Source organism: Pleurodeles waltl, chromosome 1_2 (genome assembly GCF_031143425.1).
Source record: "Pleurodeles waltl isolate 20211129_DDA chromosome 1_2, aPleWal1.hap1.20221129, whole genome shotgun sequence".
Classification (NCBI taxonomy): Eukaryota; Metazoa; Chordata; class Amphibia; order Caudata; family Salamandridae; genus Pleurodeles; species Pleurodeles waltl.
In genome coordinates, this window is record NC_090437.1 from 1163867252 (window position 1) to 1163892773 (window position 25522).

At 48.1% G+C, this 25522-nt stretch overlaps 2 protein-coding genes across 9 annotated transcripts in view; both read right to left on the minus strand.

The window, feature by feature from the left end:
• Window positions 1-25334, minus strand: part of LOC138249061 (uncharacterized) — a 40361-nt gene extending 15027 nt beyond the window's left edge. Inside the window, exon 1 of the mRNA XM_069203118.1 lies at window positions 25174-25334. Coding sequence (XP_069059219.1) covers window positions 25174-25279 — 106 coding nt within the window. The 5' untranslated portion in view covers window positions 25280-25334. The remainder of the gene's footprint in view (window positions 1-25173) is intronic.
• JAKMIP1 (janus kinase and microtubule interacting protein 1) overlaps window positions 1-25522 on the minus strand; it is a 1798968-nt gene that overhangs the window by 321236 nt on the left and 1452210 nt on the right. The window lies entirely within an intron of this gene.

Here is a 25522-nt window from a genome sequence, read left to right on the forward strand (position 1 = left end):
TGGGCCAGGGGAAAACCGGCGGGAAACTGCTGGTTCCCCTTTTCTGACCGCGGCTTTACCGCCGCGGTCAGAATAGCCCAGGAAGCACCGCCAACCTGTTGGCGGTGCTTCCGCGGTCCCCGGCCCTGGCGGTCATGGACCGCTAGGGTCGGAATGACCCCCTAAGTGGCCTACCAACTGCTCTGGATCCTCCTTGGAAGTGCAGAAAAGAAGCAACTGACATTGGCGTGTCAGAGGGAGGATTATATGGACTCTGTCGACATGATACCCGGTGGACGACGTTGATACAGAGTCACACAACACCCTTGTCGCGTAGGTTCTCATTATCCTAATGAGGCTACTGGATTTGGGCGGCAGAATCACATAGATTGTGGGGTGCTTAGCACAATTCAACACCATGTGACGCCTGTCGTCCTAATACAGGTTTTCCGGCTAACTAGCAGTGCCACATCTCTACCCAAGAGCAGGGATGATTGTGGCAGCAGGGCACATGACAAGAAAAACTCCTCAGGGGAATCGTGGTCGATCAGATCTCGTCCCTTTCTCTCAGTTACACTAGTCTCACACAGACAAAAACAGACAGAGGCAGAATAGAGTTCAATAAGGATTTATTGAAGTAACTGCATCTTAGATAAAACGGCATGCATTGCAATGACTAGGATGATAAAATACAATAAATGCAAGAACGTGACAAGAAGAGTGATACACAAAAACAGTCCCACCATACTCTTACTAGGAGAAAAATATAGTTCTCCTACCTACGCTATGTTCGAGCACAGCAGAATAAGCCTAATCCACCATTCTGGGAAAACATCATCCCTCATGCCTGAGTAAGGAAGCCTGCAGTCTAGAAAGACATCGTCCACACGTAGGCCAGGGGTTCGTCAGTCTAAGCAAGCAGCTGTAGCAAGACAATCAGCACACAGCATGCAGTTGTGGTCATCCGGCTGGAACCTCCCTCTAATGTGTATGGAACAAAGCAGTGCTTTTATAATAGAATGGTTGACATTCTAAGAAACGGTCCCCACATACGAGTGTGTGTGTTTCTGTGAATGTTAGAGACTCAGCAAACCATGTTTGCTGGCAACCGTATCTGACTGTAGCCTTGAAAAAAGCACTAAGTGAAATAAATGTCCTACTGAACGTAATGCTTTCCTAGGCGAAACAACAATTAGATAAAAGGAAATAAAACAATACCACAAATGTGGCTATTGCTAGAAAAATAAAGCGATGCTAAATAAAATGTAACTGGGCTAAACTGCACAACGGTAGGCCTCATTGGCTAAATTAACGTGGCTAAAATAAGGCTAAAATAGCTATACAATACCCTCCTCTGAAGCGCAGTTGGACTGAGCATTTTTTTTTTCGTATCCAGTCTGGTCCTTGGAGGAGAATTCAAAGATAAGGAATCTGCAGCTAGATGTCTCTATCAGATCATGTGATGTACACATGAAGTACTTTTTTCTAATATGCCAGAACTCACTGCAAGTATCACTGTTGAGATGGGGATCCTATGTATAGGAAAGTACCATCTTGCCTGGCATGTTACCCCCATTTTTACAGTATGTATGTTTGTTTTTGCCTATGTGTCACTGGGATCCTGCTAGCCAGGACCCCAGTGCTCATAAAGTGTGCCCTGCATGTGTTCCCTGTGTGGTGCCTAACTGTATCACTGAGGCTCTGCTAACCAGAACCTCAGTGTTTATTATGCTCTCTCTGCTTTTAAAATTGTCACTGCAGGCTAGTGACTACTTGTACCAATTCTGATTGGCACACTGGAACACCCTTATAATTCCCTAGTATATGATACCCAGGTACCCAGGGTATTGGGGTTCCAGGAGATCCCTATGGGCTGCAGCATTTCTTTTGCCACCCATAGGGAGCTCAGACAATTCTTACACAGGACTGCCACTGCAGCCTGAGTGAAATAACGTCCACGTTATTTCACAGCCATTTTACACTGCACTTAAGTAACTTATAAGTCACCTATATGCCTAACCCTCACTTAGTGAAGGTTAGGTGCAAAGTTACTTAGTGTGAGGGCACCCTGGCACTAGCCAAGGTGCCCCCACATTGTTCAGGGCAATTTCCCCGGACTTTGTGAGTGCGGGGACACCATTACACGCGTGCACTACATATAGGCCAATACCTATATGTAGCGTCACCATGGTAACTCCGAACATGGCCTTGTAACATGTCTAGGATCATGGAATTGTCACCCTAATAACATTCTGGTATTGGGGGGGACAATTCCATGCATCCACAGGTCTCCAGCATAGAGTCCGGGTACTGCCAAACTAACTTTCCGGGGTTTTCTCTGCAGCTACCGCTGCTGTTAACCCTCAGACAGGTTTCTGCCCCCCTGGGGTCTGGGCAGCCCAGTCCCAGGAAGGCAGAACAAAGGATTTCCTCTGAGAGAGGGTGTTACACCTTCTGCCTTTGGAAATAGGTGTGAAGGGCCTGAGAGGAGTAGCATCTCCTGTCCTCTGGAAATGCTTTGAAGGGCACAGATGGTGCCCTCCTTGCATAAGCCAGTCTACACCGGTTCAGGGATCCCCCCAGTCCTGCTCTGGCGCGAAACTGGACAAAAGAAAGGGGAGTTACCACTCCCCTGACCAGCACCTCCCAGGGGAGGTGCCCAGAGCTCCTCCAGTGTGTCCCAGACCTCTGCCATCTTGGATGCAGAGGTGTGAGGGCACAATGGGCCCCTCTGATTGGCCAGTGCCAGCAGGTGACATCAGAGACCCCTCCTGATAGGTGCTTACCTTTCTCTGTAGCCAATCCTCCTCTGTGGGCTATTTAGGGTCTCTCCTGTGGGTATCTCATGAGATAACGAATGCAAGAGCTCACCAGAGTTCCTCTGCACTTCCCTCTTCGACTTCTGCCAAGGACCGATCGATGACTGCTCCAGGACGCCTGCAAAACCACAACAAAGTAGCAAGAAGACTACCAGCAACATTGTAGCGCCTCATCCCACCGGCTTTCTTGACTGTTTCCTGGTGGTGCATGCTCTTAGGGCTGTCTGCCTTCACCCTGCACTGGAAGCCAAGAAGAAATCTCCTGTGGGTCAATGGAATCTTCCCCCTGCCAACGCAGGCACCAAACTTCTGCATCACCGGTCCTCTGGGTCCCCTCTCATCCTGACGAGCGTGGTCCCTGGAACACAGGAGCTGGGTCCAAGTGTCCCCGACAGTCCAGTGGCCCTTCTGTTCAAATTTGGTGGAGGTAAGTCCTTGCCTCCCCATGCCAGACAGTAATCCTGAGTACTGCGTGAACTGCAGCTGCTAGGGCTTCTGTGCACTTTTGCAAGACTTCCTTCGTGCACAGCCTATCCCAGGTCCCCAGCACTCAGTCCTGCATTGCCCAACTCGCTGAGTTGGACTCCGACTTCGTGGGACTCCCTTTTGTTGTGCTGAGTCGACCGTCGTGCTCAGATCTTCTGAATGCCTGTTCAGGTGCTTCTGCGGGTGCTGCCTGCTTCTTCATGGGCTCTCTGTGTTGCTGAGCGCCCCCTCTGTCTCCTCCTCCAAGGGGCGACCTCCTGGTCCTTCCTGGGCCCTGGCAGCACCCAAAACCTTCAACCACGACTCTTGCAGCTAGCAAGGCTTGTTGGCGGTCTTTCTGTGTGGAAACAACTCTGTATCCTCCAGCACACCGTGGGACATCTTCTGACCAAAGGAAAAGTTCCTGGCACCTTCCATTGTTGCAGAATCTTCAGCTTCTTCCACCTGGAGGCAGCCCTTTTGCACCTTCATCTGGGGTTTAGTGGGCTCCTGCCCCCCTGGACACTTGCGTGACTCTTGGACTTGGTCACCTTCCTTTGCAGGTCCTCAGGTCCAGGAATCTGTCTTCAGTGCTTTGCAGTCAGTTGTTGTTCTTGGAGAATCCCCTATCTCGACTTTACTGTCTTTCTGGGGTAGTAGGGTAAATTTACTCCTACTTTTCAGGATCTTGGGGTGGAGTATCTTGGACACCCTTAGTTTTTTCTTACACTCCCAGCGACCCTCTACACACTACACTAGGCCTGGGGTCCATTTGTGATTTGCATTCCACTTTTGGAGTATTTGGTTTGAGTTGCCCCAAGGCCTATTTTCTCCTATTGTTTTCTATTGTGTTCTACAGTATTTGCACTACTTTTCTAACTGTTTACTTACCTGATTTTGGTGTGTGTGTGTATATTTTGTGTATATTACTTACCTCCTAAGGGAGTATATCTTCTGAGATACTTTTGGCATATTGTCACTAAAATAAAGTACCTTTATTTTTAGTAACTATGAGTATTGTGTTTTCTTATGATATAGTACTAAGTGATATAATTGGTATAGTAGGAGCTTTGCATGTCTCCTAGTTCAGCCTAAGCTGCTCTGCTATAGCTACCTCTATCATCCTAAAATGCTAGAACACCTCTAATGTACTAATAATAAGGGATAACTGGACCTGGCACAAAGTGTAAGTACCACAAGGTACCCACTATAAGCCAGGCCAGCCTCCTACACTAAGTAACTGACTACTCTCAGCATACTAACCTTTCAGAGCAGGTAAGGCAAAAGCAGTCATGTTTACACTAAAAAGCTAATTATTTATTAGCAACACAAGTCACATACCTATTGCCTTTGTATATGAACATTTTTACTACTAAAAATATAGACAAATCACAAGATTACATTTCAAGCTGTTTCATTCTCAGAGCAACCTGATTACTTCCTACCACATGAAAAATAAACGCATACAGAACAAGTCAGAGAAAGGTTACTGAAAGAGGGCTCTCAAATGATCCAGGGTACAACTTCAAAGGGACACTGTCGTTAAGAAATAACTAATTCAACCTTTAATAAATCAGAGGCAATGGCTAAAAAACATTGACGTCCTGTAAAATGGAGCGCTCAAAAGGAAAGTGGTATATTTTAAATTTATGACTTATGACTTGGAAAAGTTGAACATTCCTGCTATAAAGCTTTCTGAACCATGCATAAAGATTTGTTTTGAATATAATAAACAGTGTGGAGCCAGCCAAGTAAATGTCAGAGCAGTAACACTTGGGGGGTCATTCCGACCCTGGCGGTAAAATCCGCCAGGGTCGTGAACGACGGAAAGCACCGCCAACAGGCTGGCGGTGCTTTCCTGCCCATTCTGACCGCGGCGGTAAAGCCGCGGTCAGAAAAGGGGATCCAGCGGTTTCCCGCCGGATTTCCCCTGTCTGGGCTGAATCTCCATGGTGGCGCATGGAGATTCCGACCCCCTTCCCGACATCCTGTTCCTGGCGGTTTTTACCGCCAGGAACAGGATGGCGGGAACGGGTGTCGTGGGGCCCCTGGGGGCCCCTGCACTGCCCATGCCTCTGGCATGGGCAGTGCAGGGGCCCCCTAACAGGGCCCCAGCATGATTTTCACTGTCTGCTTAGCAGACAGTGAAAATCGCGACGGGTGCAACTGCACCCATCGCACCCCTGCAACACCGCCGGCTCCATTCGGAGCCGGCTTCTATGTTGCAGGGACTTTCCCGCTGGGCCGGCGGGCGCTCCTTTGGCGGGCGCCCGCCGGCCCAGCGGGAAAGCCAGAATGGCCTCCGCGGTCTTTTGACCGCGGAGCGGCCAAATGGCGGTGACCGCATGGCGGGCAACGGTCAGAATGACCGCCTTGTTCTCACTATCTAAAATGGAGTAAGGAGCATGCTTCTGTATTTTGAAAGTGCTGCAATCTGGTCAGGAGACTTTGTTCATACCCACTTGTTGCCAAAATCAAGTGTGAGATTACCATTGTCAGAATAGCTTCACCATTTTGGGAATATAAAACGTATTCATTTTTCCTTCGGACGACGCAAATGGCAGAAAGCCGTCTTCACTGCGTTTGAAATGTGTTCATGCAATATAAGAGTCCATTTAAATCCCTAAATTATTCAGTGTTGGAGGTGTTAATAGAAACAGTGATACAGGTTTAAAGGTTTTTAGCTGGCAAGGCATCCAATGGGAGGCCGGTAGTTCTGCTTTCACTGATTAAGTAGGATTTTCCCCACAGTAACTGGTGGGAACTGAACAGACTTGTTATGAACTACAGTGCTTGAGTAAGCATACACGAGGATTAGCTCAAGACTTTTTTTTCCAATTGAAATAAAGATGGATTTCATTATTTTATTACAGAAAGAACTCTGAAATGTTGTTCAAAGTTGATTATTTATCATCTGAGGTTGCTTCTAAGGGCAGTAGGAGGAAAACAACCCAGTTTTAAAGAAAAAAACGTTTTTTTCGTTCATGAAAAGTAGATTTGCTTACAGCTGAAGGGATAGCTCAAGGAGTTCCCTGTTGCAACAGAAAAGTGATCAGAAGTCACGAGTTTGAATTTTCACACCAACTCAACCTTCCATCCCGAAGAAGGTCAATAAATTGCGTGTAATTAGTGGACAACAGTAACATCGATTATTAACAAAGGATAGGGCATGGAAAACGAATGGCATGAAGCCTAAACAAAAAATAAGTTATTAATAATTCTTTGAAACATAACACTTTGAGGATGTAAATTAGCCTTATTCCATCAAAGAGTAGATGAACCCTGGATGATCCAACTCGGAAATCCCCCCAGATTGGTTGTCCTAAACGATACTTTTGTTCCTGTTGAATCTCAAAATAAAAACGTTGTTGTTCACTTCTTTGGACCAAATAGTAATTCCCATCATTTTTCAATTTGTGGGTAGCTGAGTAGCTGGAGCATGCTATCCATGTTTGCTGAAACATTTCCTTACACACAAACAGCAAAAGTTAAACATATTATGCATTGTGTGTTTCACCAGGCATTAAATGGAGCATACTGATGTAGCTCTTTTCAGTGATATAAAGATCAACAAAAATGTTGTGTCCTAGTTGGTGTAATTATCATTTGGACCAACAATAGATATACTTTTTTCTGTGCAAAAGTGCTATTTATGTCAAGAACGTGTTATCTGGCTACTATATAGCCCCTTGCCCCCATAGGGCTCCTGTTTTTAGCACACCTTTGAAACCTGTGGGAACCATGTACTTTAAGGTAGAGGCATGACATTTCTTCCATCTATATTTCTGTTGTAAATTAACGGCTCATTTTATATCTAAAATAGGATAGTGCAGTTCATACCATCACCACAACATTCCAAGAATTACCACCGTCATTCCAAAACACGTATTACATATGGGGTGGAGACCATAGTGCCAAGGGCACCAATAATATGTCAAACACTAACCTCATTAATGCAATGGGAAGCATTATGAAAGGTTTTGGCAACAAAATACGTCGTCAAAAAATACAGGCATTGTGCAAAGAGCAGTGTTATATCCAGGGCCACTGGTATTATGAAGTTCTGAGATCACCGCGTTTTCAGCTTTTTTTCTTTTGTTTTAAACAAACTTTATTGTGTTTTGTTGGATCAATAGCAATGCATACATGACAGAATAAGATGATCACCTATCATTTCAAGTGAGCTCTCTATGTGGCAAGAACTGTGTACATTACAAAGTGCAATGTGCACCTCACATACTGCTTACCACCGTAGTTGGAACAATGATGATCTGATTTTGGTAGCTAGGTTTATAATTGTGGAGGATTTAACTTTCTTAACTCAAGGACGACACAAAACAAAGAAAAAAAAAACCAGGACCCCCTCCCCCCATGAACCATCTCAGTACTACGCCTCTCACACTTGTGTGTAACTTATTGAAGAAGTTTGTGTATAAGTGTTACTATACCTCAATCCGTAGTGATGACATTAATCTTGACACAGTGGTGTTGCACTTGAATGCACCATAGACAGTAGTGAGTAGTGAAGTAATGCAGTAAATGTCAGTGGGCGCCATGAGGTGACAACCAAGAAGGCGCAGTGTAACAGTGGGGCGATGGCACACCTTGGGTGGCATGCACGCAAAGCAAAGGAAGTGGTGAATACAGCGGCATGAAGAGGAGTCTACTCAGTGCTCTTCTCTTGGTATTTAAAAGATTTGAGCATGTCATCTCAGATCACAGCAATGGGTTTTTAATATTTTAATGCAGACCATAGTATTCCTCCCTACACAAAGCAAAACTCTCTACTGTACCCCAGTGTATTACGTCCTCCCTTGACTGAAGTATAAGGGGCACTGTGGGGACTTCCAACATCTCATGAATCGGTGTTTTTCTAAAAAGAGCGCCAGAGAAGTAAAATGCTATACTACTCACCATATCAGCTAATCATGCCATAAACATTTAGGTCGGGTATATCCCCAGCAGACAGTGTTCAACAGTTCCCCAGTAGGTGGACCCAGTCAGGCCAGTAAAAGAGTTTTGTATGGTTTTCCAGTAAGATGTCAACAATAAGCCCATAACATGTGCAATAGATCCACATCTTCTGCTTGGCACCGGGGGCAACTGGAGGAGGTAGCAGGAAACACAGTGAAGTGGTCAGAGGTGTGGGGTAGGCTCTATGTTGGATTGAGAATTGTATAAATGTAAAGCGTGAATTAAGGAAGATCCTACTTCGTTATTCATTCATAAAGAATGAAAAGTGGACAAGTCTTCTTCACATTTGGTACAAAGAGTCTCCAGGAGGGCAGTTAGATGTGTACACAAACCTTGGTATAGCCATTTGATTAAACGTCTACCATGACCCATATTGTATCTCATGAATGAAATCATGAGTGGGAGTTTCGGAGCCGAGGGAAGCCCAATGTTCATGGATATATTGGATGACTGTACGATGTGTCAGGAAAATCAACTCCTGCATACCATGGGTCTGTGCAAATTCCTGATGAGTCATTATTGTTTGCTCCATTAAGAGGTTTCCCACAGTCTTGATCCCAGCTCGCTCCTATGGCGATAATCTATCAGCCCTTAGCGTAACTAGAGGGGTGGAAACCTCTGAGATGCGTGTAAAACCACAGGGAGATTGGTTAAGTGGTACAATAAATAGGGCAACAAAACCATCTTGGCCAAAGTTAGCTGTCCTGCAACCAACAAGGGCAGGGTGACCTAGAATCCAATTTGAGATTCTAGGATGGTGATGGTTTTCATGAGGTTACTGTCCAATAAGTCTTTAGCTTCCAGATATATCTCTATGCCTAAGTAACAAAATGTCTGTGGGACGTGTATGTTGTCAGGTCCAAAAGAAAGACTATTCCTCTCAATGTTATCTGTAAAGGAGAAAACATAGGAATCACAGTAATTTACCCAGAGGTCCGACAAGTTGCCGAATGACTGGAGTAATTTAGATATAGGTGCCACATCCTTATCAAGGTTACGGATGTATAAAATCATGTTGTCAGTGTACAGAGATATGGCGTGCAGAGTGAGTCCTTTGGGGATCCCCCAGTCTAAAGTGGACTGCCTAATATACTGTGCCAGAGGCTCCACCGCTAGTACAAATAATATTGGCCAAATCAGGCATCCTTGTCTAGTGCCACAGGACACTGGGTATTGTGATGAAATGTGTTACCCTGTCTCAGCCTATGCAGATGGGGCAGTGTATAACAGTCTCAGGCTAGCCCAGCGCACATAGATAGGATGGATGTTGAACTGCGCTAGGACAGCGAACATATATTTTCATTCAAGTGTGTTGAATGCTTTTTGTAGGTCCAGGGAGAGGCAGCCAGTTGCCAGCCACAACTCACAAGCTGCATCCATAACTTGACATAAACAATGTATATTTAAAGAGGAATTATGTCGCAGGACAAATCTGCTTTAGTCTGCATGTATTAATTGTGAAAGCAGAGGGTACAGATGCCTTGCCAATACTCTGCTCAATATTTTATATTCAGAGTTTAGCAAAGATAAAGGTTTTCTTAAAGAACATGTCTTCCGGGCCTCGACCCAGCTTTAGCAGAGAGGTGACCAAAGCCTGACTTGTGGTGGGTTGCAAAGGGCCAACCTCGAATGATGCCTTTCTAAAGTCATTCTAGGTGTGGTACCAACTAAGTAGCAAATATAGCATAAAATTCAATAGGTAAGCCATCCAACCAGTCATCTTATTACGGATGACTTCATTAATGGTATGTCACAATTTGCCTGTCGTGAATGGAGCACTCAGCGCCTTAGTGTTAGAAGCAGACACCCTGGGTAAATGTAATCTGTTGAGGAAGGACTTATTGTCCATGGGGGCGGGGGTGGGGGTGGATAGCATAGAAGTCAGTGTAATAGTCTCAAAAAGCCCCATTGACTTCAAATTGGCTGGTTATGTGGTTATTTGAGGATGAGGGCACTGGTAAGATAACTGTGGGTTGCAGTGTTAGTTTAATCATTCACAAGAGCAGTGCACTGGCTTTATCACTGCCTGCATGTATTCTCTGTGTGTAGGATGTATAATGAATAGTCCACAGACACTTGATAAGTTTGGCATATTTAATTCTCACCTCCTGCAAGCGGTGCGTATGTGTATGTGTATTGATAGATGCATGCCCTTCACCACCACTTTAAATGCTTGCCATTCTACCAGTGGGGAAGTTGCAGTATTGCTATTTTCTGCAAAGTATGTGTCGATCGAGGCAGCTAAGGTGTCTCTGAACACCATGTTCTCCAATAAATGAGGCTGCATACGCCAACTAGGGATGGGGGCTGGGTCGTGACCTCAGGATATGGTGAGCTCTAAAGGGTTGTCATCTGACAGTGTCTTACTCAAATATGTTGCATGTATGACATCTGCTTGCAAGGATGCAGGACAGATGATCTGGTCCAGGTGTGCATGGAATTTATGAGGAGGAAGGCAGAAGGTGTAATCATGCATCCCTTCATTTCTACCACGCAAGACATCAGTCAGAAACCAACCTGTGAGCCACTGCTGCAAAGCTCTGGCTTGCCTAACAAAGCCGGCGACAGGTGTGGGATTTTAGGGGGTTAGAGCAGTTTAAGTCTATATCAAGGACTGCATTAAAATTCCCCCCTCCACCATCCAAGGACAGTGTGCATAGTCAGTCAAAATGGTAGACAAGTGTACCAAGAATATGTCTTGCTCTGTTAGCAAAGCACCACATGCTTCACGCCCAGTGTGCCCTAACGAAGATATAGCATCTGTTTTACTTGATTTTTGTGTCTGAAGCTTCAATGCGTAACACCCCCATGCAGCCATACTGCCACCCCTTGCAAAGGGAGAGTATGACATGGTAAATAGTTGCCCTCTCCACTTCTTGCACAGTTTAACAGCCTCAGCTGTAGAAAGGTGCATTTCTTGTAAATAAACTATACTAGCCTTGCATTGATGAGTTGGGCTAGGATTTTATGCTGCTTTTGAATGGACCCCATACTCCTGAAGTTCCATGTTAGTACATTATGGCTATACTGCAAGGTAACATTTGTTATATATACATGGTCCATACATTGTATAAAGTAAGCAGTATTAGACAGGCAAGTGCTGATGACGACTAATGTTGAACAATTCCCCAGTACTAGCTACAGTACAGAACAATTGTTCGACCAAAACTGTAAAACCATTTGAACAGGTTAATTCTGTGTGCATTCGTTCTAGGGACCCACAACCAAAAGGAAGGTTGACTAAACAGAGTTGTCGATACACCCCTGACTCCGTGGCCACGGTTCCAATGTTATGAAGCATAATACAAATCAGTGAGTTTGTATACTGTAGGGCAGAGTAAAAATAACCATTGTGACCCATTATGGGAGTAGCCCCAAAAACTGGAGGAAATCAATTTGGTATCAGAGTAGCACCAAGGCTGGCGCCCAGGGACAGCATCAGGTAATTGGAACTGTCAAGCAAGATGCTCCCCTCAAGAAGGGGCATATAAGTGTCCCCAAGACCAGTGAACAAGAGACCCACCATTACTTGCATGTGTCATTGTAGGCAGGTTCACAGCTACACACTGCAAGGTGCAGCAGTAACTTATGACGTCTTGTTGAGTGAGGCAATGTGTCAACTACTGCTGTGAAGTGATTGGTTAGTGTTATGCCTGGACCTACTCACCAGCAGAAGTCAAAGTATGTTGTCAGCAGTTTGTGGCATTACTGAGGGGAATGAAGCTTTACTGATACTGGAGTTTGAGTTAGTGGCATTGTCCACTGAGGAGCTTGAAGGAAGAGAGGTGGCTGTTGCTTCCTGATAAACGTTGCTGAGTCGAGGGCAGTCCTTCTGCCCTCCAGGACTTGTTGCAGGGACAGCACAGCCCGAGATCCTGATAGGCAGTTGACCCTACAATGGCACATTCGGGAGGGCCATTGAGTCTCATGCGATAGTGGTCCGGATGACGTTGGCTTCCCACTGTTCGGAAACTGTTGCTCTAGCTAATGCCATACAGCTTCCGGTGTATCAAACAAAGACACTCTGATTGTGGATTGCCTGAAATTTGGCCAGGAATAGGAGCACATATGTTAGCCCCTCCACTATTAAATCTTTTTAGCAGCTTGAAAAGAAGAGCGTTGTTGTTGGGCCGACAGTGTGTAATCTGGAAATAGTGAATGGTGCAATGTCTATAGCTATGGGTGCATTCTCCCTGACACTTTGGAGGACGATATCACGGTTTCTGAAAGTATATGAGCCATGATGGAACACAGCAGTGCACCAGGTGGGGTACGTCGACTATGAACTTTGTGCGCTCTTTCGGCCGCAAACAACTCTGACAGGCCCTGTGGCACCACTTTAGTTTTCAGCCAGTTTTCTATATATTGTGTAGCATCGAAACCTTCCGTATTTTCAGGCATGCCAATAATAATTATATTACTACGGCATGCTCGCCTTTCAGTGTCCTCTGCTTGATTAAGTAATGTAGTGACCTGCTTGCGGAGCTTGTTAATGAGGGTGGATTGTCCTGCCTGTTGAGGTGCCAGATAAGATCAAGTTGCTTCACTGGTTCTGGTGGTCATCTTTAAAAAGGCCTAAATCTGTATTGATAGCGCCAAGTAGCTTCCCTGGATTCTCGGATCTCCTGAAGAATAATGACCAGTTTATTGACTGGAAGGCTGGCCTTTGTAGGGTATATTCAGTCCTCCGCAGCCAGCATGGAAGAGCTGTCAGACTGGTAGACTGGGAATGATTGAGATTTATGGATGTCTTGGTAGCCCGACTGCAGCCGATCCTGAGAAGCAGATACGTGCAGGTCCATGAAAGGTGCCAGTACGTGGTGGGGGCACACAATTGCTCCAGGGTAGTTCGCTGTGTCAATCAGAAAAAAAACATCAACAATCATATTCCACCAGCAGGAGGGGCTCTCCTGGTCACACAACAAGGTTCCGGGGTGTGATTCGAGTTTCAAGCTTTACACAGGCAGCCATCCCCAACGCGATTCAGGCTCAAGCTCCTGTGCTGCGTAAGCGACATGTGCAGGGCCTGTCGGAACGACTCCAGGGGCCCTTATAGGCCAGCACTTAAACACAGCAGAATAAACAGCAACAGTACATAGCGCTGCTACCCCTAGCCCTTTAGGGTGTGTACAATTAGCGTTTATCACAATATCATGCATGCAAATTAATAAATGGCAAGACAATATTTGTGGGTATAATATGTCGCAAGTTTATTGATTACACATGTAGGGTTAGCTTACGGGCGATCCCGGTGTCGGAGATGAGTTTATTACAATTGGCCGACACCCATCCTGAGAAAGCTAGAGCTATTCCATCTGGTGTTCTCTGCACCAACGTGCTTTGCATCTTATAGCTCGTTCCTTTATCGTGGTTTACCACTTTATTAGTTTTGTCATGCTCCTGACGAGTCAGAGTGACAAGTCAGAGCGAGACCCCGGCCCGTCTCCACAGTTGCTCAGGATTCCAACTGTCCCTTGTGGGATTAAGGAGCGCCGTTGCGTCATCCCAGGACCCGCCGTAAAGGCTCCCGGTGGCCTGAGGAATAGATTGGGCTCCAGGAATCACCATCTGGAGGCCTTTTAATCAATTTTAAAGCTTTAGGATCGCCCTGTAACTCCACCAAGCCTCGGGATGGCATCTCGTGATAACCGAGGCCCCACCACCTGTGCTCCCCCTTCAATTGCTAATTACAGCCTGCTATCTCGAGAGCGTCTCTGATATTTATCAGAAAAATATCCGTGCCTACGTCAGACAGGTGTACCCCGTCTGCCGCAAAATTACAGCTCAGGCGTCTACTCAGCAGGGTATGTCTGATGAAACCAAATCCTTGCTAATTCGCAAACTTTTGTAGCGACCGGTTGATTCTCCTCCGGGACATTTCAATTGCGGCAGGAGACCTGGCTCCCTGCCACACCTCCCTTGGGATAATCTCGGACCAAATTATTTCCCTGCCCTCCATCAGGACGGCAATTCTGGGCAGGCCCTGCATCATGGCCTGCAACAGTGGGCCCCTCCCACAGGTAGTGAGGTCATTCCCGCCCACGTGGATTACCAGAATGTCCGGCTTAAACCCTCTCTTCCCCACAAGCTGGCGAACCCTAGGTTCCAGCATGGCCCATCTCATTCCTGGAGTCCCCATCCAGGCGAGTTTGATGTTGTTGAAACCGTGCTTCCAGCCACTCTCTCTGGCCCGGTGTCCTGCTCTCTCCACCAAGGAGTGGCCCATCACTCATACTGTCTTAGCCCCTAGACGGACAAGAAGGTAAGCATTACCACACCATTTATTGACATCCGTGATCGCATATGTTAAGGCTCCATAACGTTTACAATATATTCAACACATTTTGCACCCTAGCAATGCCATTACCTCACTTATTCCCCCTCCCCCCCTTGGCCTAGTGCACTAAATGCTCTGCCCCTCGGGGGGCTCGTGCTAACAGCCCTTAGCGTCCCCGGGCCGGATGTACAGCTTGTATCTATCGGACTGCCACCTTCCGATCCGCTTAATGGCCTCCGCATTCAGGCCTTCCTCATAGGCCGTGGTGGCAGCACCAATTCTAAAGGAATGCGTTGACCATTTCCGCCCCTGGTACCCCGCTTTTGGGATCGCCCAGCTCAAGACCCTTCTATATTGGAAATGTGTTAAAGGCTGGCCATCCTGGTGGAGCAAAAGGTATCCTGGTGTTGAGGGACGGCATGCAATGTACTAAGGAGCTCTATTGGGCAACATTTGGGATCCCCTAGCACTCTCAAATGCACCACCACACCTATCCCTTTCTGGTCAGTTTTTGAGCGCCACACTTTCAGTTCAGCCATGCCTTGCCCTATCCTGAGATCACCCCATCTTAGCGCCCTATCGGACGTGTCGCTCCTTGACCTCGCCACTAACTCTGAGGTCCTGAACGCTCCAAAGAAGGCTAGGGAAAATGTGAGACCGAATAACAGCTCCTCGTACTTTGTGTTACAAATGGCTGTGAGTGCCCCCACCAAAGCCTTGAGCATGTCTAGATCGATGGGTGCCCTTTGGTCGGGTGCCTTTCCTTCCTGTCTAGCCCAACCCATCAGTGCTGCCCTCAACGGGAAACCCGCCGTCGGGTCTCCCTCTCCCCTCAATTTTGAGAAATGGGCGAAGGCCGCCAAGTGCCTAGCGACCCACACGTGTGATTTCCCGGTGTCCTTTGCCCATAGCACGAAGCGATGCACCGCTGTGGCCGGTGGTTGGGCGTTCCCAGCTCCCCATGACTGTGTTACTGATGTGAACCTGACAAAGCACGCCTTGTACTTGGCTCGGGTAGCAGGGGCCAATTATAACTCTCCCAGCGCCCCTATCCTTTGTTCCACTGTGCCAAACGCCACCACTCTGCCTTGAACTGTGTCATCTCCGCCATCGCCTGGGGGCAAGCTGTCCTGAATTTTGCCCACTGAAAACGAGAAAGAGCATCAGTGGCCACGCTCTTCACCCCTTGCACATGCCGCGCGCGGAATTCCACATTTCTCAACAGGCAACCTCTAACTAGCTCCCTCAACAGCCCTACCAATACTGGGCAGTTCGCGGACTGGCAATTGATGGCCTGTACTACTGCCATGTTGTCCGACCAGAATGTGATCCTCTTGTTGGCCAACACTTGTGGCCACAGATAGAGAGAGAGGACAATTGGGAACATTTCCAATACGGTAATGTTCTTTGTGAGTCCATGCCTAACCCATGCATTGGGCCATTTCGTCGCACACCACTGACGGTCTAGTATGACCCCAAACCCCTCTCTGCCTGAAGCATCGGTGGCAAGCTGGAGCTGCTGACTGGTGCACCATGCGGTGCGCCACAATAAGGAACCGTTGAATTCCTCCAAAAATGACAGCCACATGCGCAGGTCCTCCTTCAGGCCCGCACTGAGGCGCACCATGTGTCGGGGTTTCTTCACCTTTGCTGTCGCCCTTGCTAGCCGCCTGGCAAATATCCTGCCCGCTGGAATAATCCTGGCTGCAAAGTTGAGCCTGCCTAGGAGGCTCCGAATTGTGGCTATCATTGCTTTATCCTTGCCCAGCACCTGCCGGATGTCTGCCTGCAGAGCTGTGACCTTGTCCTCGGGCAATCGGCACATCCCTTCCGTTGAATCAATCTCAATGCCCAGGAATGTCAAGCACGCCGTAGGTCCCTGAGTCTTTCCAGGAGCCAATGGAACCCCCAGTGGCTGACTGGGGTGCTCAAATGCACTGAGGGTTGCCCTACAGTCGCCGGAGCCAGCACTGCCAAGAAAGAGGAAGTCGTCTAGGTAGTGCAGTGAACTCCCCGGGGGTGTGCTTTCTCTCAGGGCCCACTCCAAGAAGCATGCAAAGGTTTAGAACAAGGAACATGACGCCACGCAACCCATAGGCATGCACTTGTCGTAAAAGTATTGACCTGCCCACTGCATCCCTAGGAGGTGAAAGCTTTTCAGGTGGACCGGGAGGAGGCGGAATGGGGACTCAATGTCTGCCTTTGCCATGAGCGCACCTATGCCTGCTGCGCGAACTAGGTCAATAGCCTCATCAAACGACGCATAGCAAACTTAGCACGTTCCCTCTTCGAGGTGGTCATTTACGGATGACCCTTTGGGGAAAGAGAGATGGTGTATTAACCTATACTTGCCCTGCTCCTTTTTTGGCACAATCCCCAGCGGTGACACAATTAAATTTGGGAGGGGTGGCTGGGTGAAGGGGCCAGCCACCCTCCCCAATTGACGCTCCTTCTCCAGCTTCTCCTGCACCACTCCCGGGGCCTCCAAGGCTGAGCGTAAGTCATTAGCTCCACTTGAAACTGACGGGCCGGCATACGGGATCCTAAAACCCTCACTGAAACCCCTGAACAACAGCTCGCTTTCCGCTGTCCTTGGGTAACCTTTAAGGATCCGGGCCAAGGTGTTAAAATTTATGGGAGAAGGTCCTAATATAGAGTGGTGCGACTGCGGACCATTAGGGCTGCTTGGCAGCGGCATAGGTACCCATTGGCTTATCAGTCTTGCTCCCTTTGCTGCACTCGGCTGCTGGGTGCCAGCCGGCGCACTTGGAGCAGTTGTGAGTGAATTTGCAGGCGGGACTCCATTATCATGTCCCGCCGTTGTATAGCCTGCATGAATTATTGTTGAATCTATACTGATAACCCCCTCTTCCCCTCTGCGGGGGCTTTACTCAAAAGGAGGGCCTAAGCTGTTGCTTAAAATAGTACGGCCTTGCTTGTTTGTGTCTAGTGAAACGGGGGTCACTGGTTGCTGGCCTGCTGCCACTGCCCATGTATTGCACCCAGAGTTCAATTTCGCGGCATTCCCACGCCATCTCCGGTGCCTGTTCCATCTTTTGCCTCAATTCTCTGTCGTAGTTCAGTCACCCCGTGCCCCCATTGCGGGTATATTCTTCGTATATGACCCGGTTGTATTTGCCTAGAGCTGGTCCTTGCTCCGGGAACTTCTCCATGATCTCTGTGGACAGCATTGCGAATGCCTCCAACCAGTTGTCTATAGATTCCTCTGGCCTAACCTTCCTCTTCCACTTGTGCTTGTCTATCTCCTTGCTGGGTACCGTTATGTCTGCGCCCTCCTTGACAAATGTGAGCAGTGAGAAAATGCCAATGAACTCCCTGTTCCAGATTCTCTCCCTGGCCCCTGAGGGGACCCTCCAGGCCAAGGATGACCTCCCTGACAGCAAGGGGGGATCGGGCCTAACCACAGTCCTATTGTCGTTCGCGATTGCTAGGGCCTCTGCCGCGAGCCCGTCCGAAACCTTGGCTCTAGGCACGGAAGCCTCGCCCTGCACCTTCGGCGGTGAATTGGTGCCCAGGCCCCATACCTGCCCTGCGCATGTCCGCCTGCTGCTCGCCCCCTGTTCGTCCATGCCCAAACCCGCTGGTGCTTTCGCTGAGGCCATGCAGCTGTGCATCGCATCCATCATCTTACCCAGTCCCACCTGCAAGCCCTGCCCCGATACTCCTGGGGCGGGGCTGCAGGACACATTCATCGCGGGCTGGCCGTTTTGATCCTGCTCAATTTGCATGTCCGCCCCTGTGGCAGGTCCCCCAGCAGTGATGGGAACCCTACCTGCACCGGCTATCTCCGTTTCCAGCATGTCTTTCTTAGTTTTCCTTGGCCCGCTGTCCTTCTGCGATGTTGAGGGGCCCTCCGCTAGATCGCTGTCTGCCATGTTCTTCTTGGCCCCTTTGAGTTTGTTCTCAGCCGTGGCCCTAGCTGGCCTCTTCCTTTTGGCAGGTGCAACGACACCCTCTCCGCTTGCGCAGCCATCATCTTCTTCGCCCATTCCAAAACCTTTTGCTTGTCCCATAGCCATGAATTTCGCCCAGATCTCTGCCTCCTCCTGGTTCTCCTCGGGGGAAAAAAGCAAAGGCGAACCGTAGACTTCCATCACAGCCGACGTGCGTGCGCGTTAGGAATAGGTCTGCAATTAAGATAAGACGGCTTCATTATTGCGCCCTTGCGATGCAATGCTAGTTATTAGCTCACCCGGTATCATCCCCCCTTTTTTTTCTTTTTCTTTTTTTGTCTTGTGGCTGCCCAATAATACTTCCCCGTCCGCGGGATTTGATAGCGGCTACCCTTTCACACGCCTTCCTCGGGTGCGCCGCGGGGTGGGGGGGCAGGAGGGGTGGGTGGGTACCTGTCCAGTGACTTTCTCCTCCGTCCCTCCAACCTGTGCTTCCCCGGGAAAATAATTCAAAGGCACCAGGCCCGCATTACCCTAAGGACCGTGCCGCGCCGTTGCCGTACGCGGACACCGCCGGGATGCCCCCTGTGCGGTGGCCCTGGAAGCAAATTAGCAATACCGATCCCTGGGTCCCTATTTGCCACCCATTGCTATTTTATGTATATATATCTATATTCCTTTTTTTTTTGTGCAATCACCAATAGGAAATCACTGCAACGCAAAACAGCTCTGCCCTATTTAACATTATCGATTGTTCCTGAACTAGTCTCCTTTTAACGCCCCTTATCTTCTGTTTTTATTTTATTTTTTAAATACATACGCACGCGCGCCCCTCCCGCACATTGCTCCGCGGTGGGTTTAGAGAAATAGCGTGGTCTCTTTTTTTTTTTTATTCGTCCGCTTAGAGTGCCAATAATTACGCGCTCCTATGCGCACGTGCTGGGGTGTGGATCGAACCCCTGGACAGGAGCAGCCTAGCCTATTGGACCAAGGACCTTAGCCCACCCGACATCGTTGAAGCCACGCCCCCCCCATGCTTCGCCTTTGCCTCGTGCTGCGAGCTAGGATTGCGCGCACCCATGCCCCGGTGACCTCCCTCTGACGAGCCCCCACTCGCCTCCCACGTGTCTGACTGGACGCGCTGCAACTTGTGTTGAACACGCCCATGACACCGCGCCCTCTCATCGCTGAGCCCCCGAGCCCGGTCCCGGTGTGGCACGCCCGCGCCCAAGAGCCCACCTTCGGCCGACCTCACTCGGTCCGATCCCGGCGTGGCGCGTCCGCCCACCAGCATCGCCCTGTTCCAGTTGCATGCCGGTGAGGGCGCTCTGGCTTCTGCTGGACCTTGGATGACGGCGACGCCCCCCACGAGAGGTGGGTCATCCGCCGTAACTCTCAGCTCCTGCAACCCAGGTGAGGAAAGCAGGCTGGGGTTGGGGGCTATGGGGGGAGCGGCGAGCAAGGCGCTCCTCGCCCAACTATTGCGCCCGACCAGCGAGAGTGTTTTGTGTGGGCGAGGGGGGAGGGGGGAGATGGTGGGGATTGTAAGGGTGCTCGCGAGTGCAGGGGCAAGCAATACCTCAACGCATCCCAGCTTGCGATCAACTCGTCCCAACACCCGGCCTCCGCCCTTGCCCCCTATTTCTTCCGACTCACCTGGACTTGCCCTGCACAGATGTCCGCAGTCCGGTCTAGGCCACTCTCGCGTCTTGACCGCCGTTCCCCCAAAGAGGCCCAGCCCTGTAAGGTTGCCCCTTAAGAGACCTTCGGGCCTCACTCCTCCCTCCTCACACCTTGGGGGCCATAAACGAGGGGTGAACCACCTTCGGCAAGTACGGAGGCCCCCCCCTGACCATTTTCTACCAGACAGGGGAGCGACGCGGCCAGCCACATGCATGCTGGGCAAAAAGGCTGCAGGGGCGACCCGAAGTGTGTCTGAGAAAGCACCTCACGTTTCCTGCTGCAATGGTGCTGTAATAGTTGCAGGTCACCCTTTGTAGAAGGTTACTGGCACCACCCGCCATGCCGAGCCGCCCCAGGCACCAAGGCTCCCCATCAGAGGCGGCGGTGTATCACAGCAGCACCCCCTGGGATGCCCTGTAGGTATTTAAGGGGTCAGGGCCAGCCACTGCCCACAGCACAGCAGGATGCAGCACCACGGGACGCACAATTCCGCGCGGCTGGCCATCCCCCCGTCCAGCGGCATCTGCTTCCATGCTGTACAGCCCGGTGCCGGGACGGCCTGGCCAAGTCAATCCATCCCGAGCCGAGGGCAGGTCCACAGCCATAGGACGAGGGCCCAGTCTCACACCCCAATCTCCAGCGCCTCAAGAGGAGGGCAGGCCGACACCAACAGGCCCATTCGAAAATGGCAAACGGCGCCAGTGGCAGGCTACAGCAAGCTTGCTCAGGGGGGACAGGAGCTGCGGTGATTATGCCATGGATGTGTGCAGATGTTGAACTATTCCAGGGCTTGGTGCAGGAGAATCAGAGAAGTCCATCCGCCATCTTTTGTGGTAAGCCATGCACCCCCTGTCGCTGCGTTTTCTGTTTAATTATGAATTTACCTCACTAAGGGCCAGATGTAGCAAAGGGTTTTTCCCATTCTGTGTCAATGGGAAAATGTGTTCGTACATATGGCCCTAAATCCACATCTGATGCATAATTTGAATTGCAGATTTCAATTAAAAAGGTGCGTTACTTAAACAGATTACAATTGAATAAAAAAGGCACAATACCTGTTTCTGCGCTGTGGCAGACTGCTAACCAAGATTAACTGGTCAACTTTCCGTTGATGATTGCTACATTCATGTGCCCAACTGGTACTAATGAGGTCATTTTTTTGCCAAAAAATATTAATGTGTTAAACGCCAAAATAGTGAAATAATATTGTCATTCAATATGCTGCATCAATTCATATATTTTCAGTGCTTTAAATGGGCAGGTACTTTCCGGTAACGAGTACCTGCACTTCTTTAATTTGAGGGGGAGGGTACCTACACTTCCCAGCACTGCTGCAATACATTACAATGGATGAGTACCGCCATTCCTCAGGAGCAAACAGGTACTCTAAACAATGAGTACCTGCACTTCTATGTTTTCATTTAAAGCACTGCATAGTTTGTCTTTTGTTGCCACATGAATTAGTCAAACCCGTGGAAAAAAAGTGATTTTTAGTTACAGCATAACTCCAAGGGCTATAGCACTAGATCAATACAATATGGAAAACTTTGCAGGAAGCCTTTTTTCGTTGAGATATCATCAGTTTAAATGCATGATATTGGTGATCGTTAAGCAAGTTTTCAATCACTGGACACACCATTAATTGTGCTACCTCCTGAGTATCATGACTGATCAGTTACATATAAGTACATAGTATTCATAATTCCTCAGTTGCACCGTTAACTGTAGTATATTGTGCTATATTGTAGCATTTATATAGCGCTTCACACCATAGTGCTGAGAACGGAAGCAACTTGTCAGGCGTGTAGCACCCTACGCCGTGGGAGAGTGAGTGTCTGGCGGCTCACATTAGCTGTAGCGTTTTGTAAGGCAAAATGAGATCTCAGATCACCTTTTCTTAATCGCATCAAAATAAAACCATAGGTGCATCTGAACCACGGAGCATAATATTTGCACATCCCCATCCATCCGTTATTTCCCTGCTTGGGAAGCACATTTTTTCAGCTTATAAATCAACATAATTAGTATGTGACTGAGTATATGTCATTAAGCAAAGCAGTAATTATACACACAAACACTCTCTGAAGAGTTGGGCAATTAGCATTGCTGTTGTGTCTGTTCGGCATCTCATTAAAGTAGATATTAACGGGCTGATTTCCACAAGGTGACACCTATGAATGATCGGGGTGATGCTAATAGGATGGTAGGGGGCGCTCTTCACAAGGGAGCGCTCACCTGTAAGGGGGGGCAATATTCATTACAGAATGATATACTATTCCAATGACATTGATCTTCTAATGTTGAAACTTTATGTGTGCCTGGTCTATTAGCAACTGGCTATGAAGTGGAAGCGCTAGTGCAACACAGATCCCTGTGGTCCCTGCCAGGGCCGGCTTTTGGGCGGTGCGAGCTGTGCAACCGCACCGGGCGATGACCTCAGGGGGGTGCTGTGTTTAGCAATTGCTTACGAAACTTGCGATTTAAAAGCACCTGCTGAAAAGTTCCTTGTGCGTTTAGCTTTCAATAAACAATTAAAATGTCAAGATACTTCTTGTGATTAGTGTTCCTGCTAAAGAGAGAGATCGGAGTTTGGCCAAGTGGCAGCTTTGACTCAACATAAAGTATCATAGCGGGTTGCCTGCTGCAAAAAACAAAACTATGGGGCACTTTTCTTGCACCCCTTACCGCCCCCTAACGCCACCATGTGTGTGTTATATTTAAAATACGGTGCAACATGGCGGTAGTTTAGGGACTAGTGTCAGAATTGTTTACGCTAGTCTAGCGTTTTCCAGGATTAGCGTAAAAAATGTTGATACTAATCCTGCAAAGCAACCAGAGGCCCATTGTAACCAACAGACGCCTCCTTTTAACGCCTGCTCTAAGCAGGCATTAAAAGTGCCAGGCAAAAATGACCCAAAGAAATCTGTCAGATTTCTTTGCGCCATTTTTTGCCCCCCCCCAATGGGGGAATGCCACCTTTGCATACATTATGCCTGGTGCAGGCAAAATGTAGTGCAAAGGGATACAAAGTGGGCAATGCATGCACTGCGCCACTTTGTAAATATGGCACGGTGCTTTTGGCCTTATAACGCCACATTAGCGTAAAAAAACTGACGCTAATGTAGCGTTAGAAAGGCGCTAGGGGCTTTAAAATATGCCCCTATATTTTATGTGGCTTATATATAATACGGCCTCTGCTGGGTCCACTCCGCCTTCCATCTTTCTGAGTTGATTCAATGTGTGCCACTCACTTGGGTCTCACAGATAAACATCACATTAAACACATCAAAATGTGTGCTATATAAGTGCTGTTTATAACATTAATGATCTCTTTCAAATTTGTTGTTGATCTGTAACAAACAATGTGGTACTCATAATCCTACACTCTCCATGACGTGATCAGTTGCCTTTTGGGCCATATTCCACCATACATAAATACCCCACAAATATGCCCACTCCCTCAAAAGATTCTTAATAGCGCCTGGTGGTTAGAACTTCTCCTCAACTCGAAGGGTACACAGGATGATGGTATCCAGTGCTGCTACGTAGCCACCCCTCTCAAGAAGGATCCTGGGGTCGACAGTGTGTGCTGGTGAGAGACTGTGCCATTTCCCCTTCAAAGGATCCTGAGGGTGACAGTGCCTGCTGGTTATACATAGTGTTTTTCGCCCAACTAAGAATCATGTGGCAGAAGGCGCCTGGTGCTCAGAACTCCTCCTCGCCAGGCTTGTCTCAAAGGGTACACGCGGTGATGGTCCCCAGTGGTGTCGCATTGCCATACCTCCCGAAAAGGATCCTGAGAATGACCATGCCTAGTGGCTAAACATAATGTACCTCACCCAGCTAAGAATCATTCTACTGAAGGTGTCTGGTGGTCAGAACTCCTCCACGCCAGGCTCGCCTCAAAGGGCAAACAGGTTGATAGTCCACAGTGGGGTTGCATAGCCACAACTCCTTAAGATGATCCTAAGGATGGCAACGTCTGGTGGGTATACACAGAGTACCTCACCTAAGAATCATGTGGCAGAAGGTGCCTGGTAAGCAAGTACACACATCTGACTCACTAAATGCAGAGCAATAGTGTGTTCTGCAACTGATTTATTGGAAGACTCTGAAGTGTAATAATAGAGATATTGCCTGGTAAACTTGGTGGCTGGTGTAAAATCGCAAATTGACAAAAAAAATCATTTTAATTAAACAAACACACATTTCTAACCAAACCATCAACACAAAGAAGGGTATGTGCAATGGGCACAGTCTGTACAACACAGTCACCGAGGCAAGTCCTATCACCACTATCTAAAAGACTGAGAGATTTAAGGCATTCACTGTACCTCTGTTGAGTCTAAAACTGGTTGCTACTGGTGATGTGTCAACATTAGGCCTCATTCTTGCACTCACAGCAATTGCAGGCTTTCAGTTCTCAACTGGAGCCCAGTTAAGTAATCAAGACGCTAAAACAGGCTGAAAGCTTGTAGGATGCAATCAAGGCAGCATTAGGCTCGAAATGCTGCAGTGCTCTATCTGCTCAACACTGTGAGAACTCCCGTGAGAGACCCTGCCAAGGACTCACACTTTATACACTGGGAATGATGTGCTGCACGTATTTTATTCACAGCAAATACAATACTTGGCTTCCTTCCGAGTATTCAGAAGTCGGCAGGCGCTAAATTTAATGAATTCTCGTAATTCCTTCCAATAATACGAGTAATCTATGCAGAGGCACGGTGTGATCTTCGCGTTCAAATACATTTACAACTGCTGGGAGCCTTTTTCTGTGAATTTTATATCGGCAATTGCATTTAGAAAACATTTTGATCGCCTGCAGCGTGGTGCAACAGAGTTTACATTCAAAACAACATTGTGTATGGTCCACAAATCAATTTGGGGGAGTTTAGAATATAAAAGTAAGCAATAAGAATCAAGCTGGCTGTCTATGAATGAAGGAAGATGGTAAATCGAATGGCGAATGGAAAGGAGGAAAAAAGTGACATTAAAAAGCCGAGATGACCACATCAACTGCACATACTGCAGTACACCCAACAAGCGACAGATGTCTTACCTTCGTGTTTATAGGTCATTTCCTGGCACCCAGAAAAGTAAAAACAGACCAGGGCACAGAGGCAGATGAAGAAAGAGAAATATAAAACGAGAAGCACGTATTCCATTGTGCCAGAGCGAAGACTGACCGCGTCAGCTGTGATGGCTCATATATTCCATTTAATAATGCTTACGCAAGTATAGACTACTCTTCAGGCGCCTTCAGCACCCCTGAAGCAGGCCAAGCTATTTGGTCGAATCTTCCAAGCATTTGTTTTTTTATTTCTCCCTTCTTCATTCACAGGTGTTAGTCACTGGGTTACACAACACATCCTATTGTCTTCAGTGCCAGATGCCAGATGTGAGGCAGA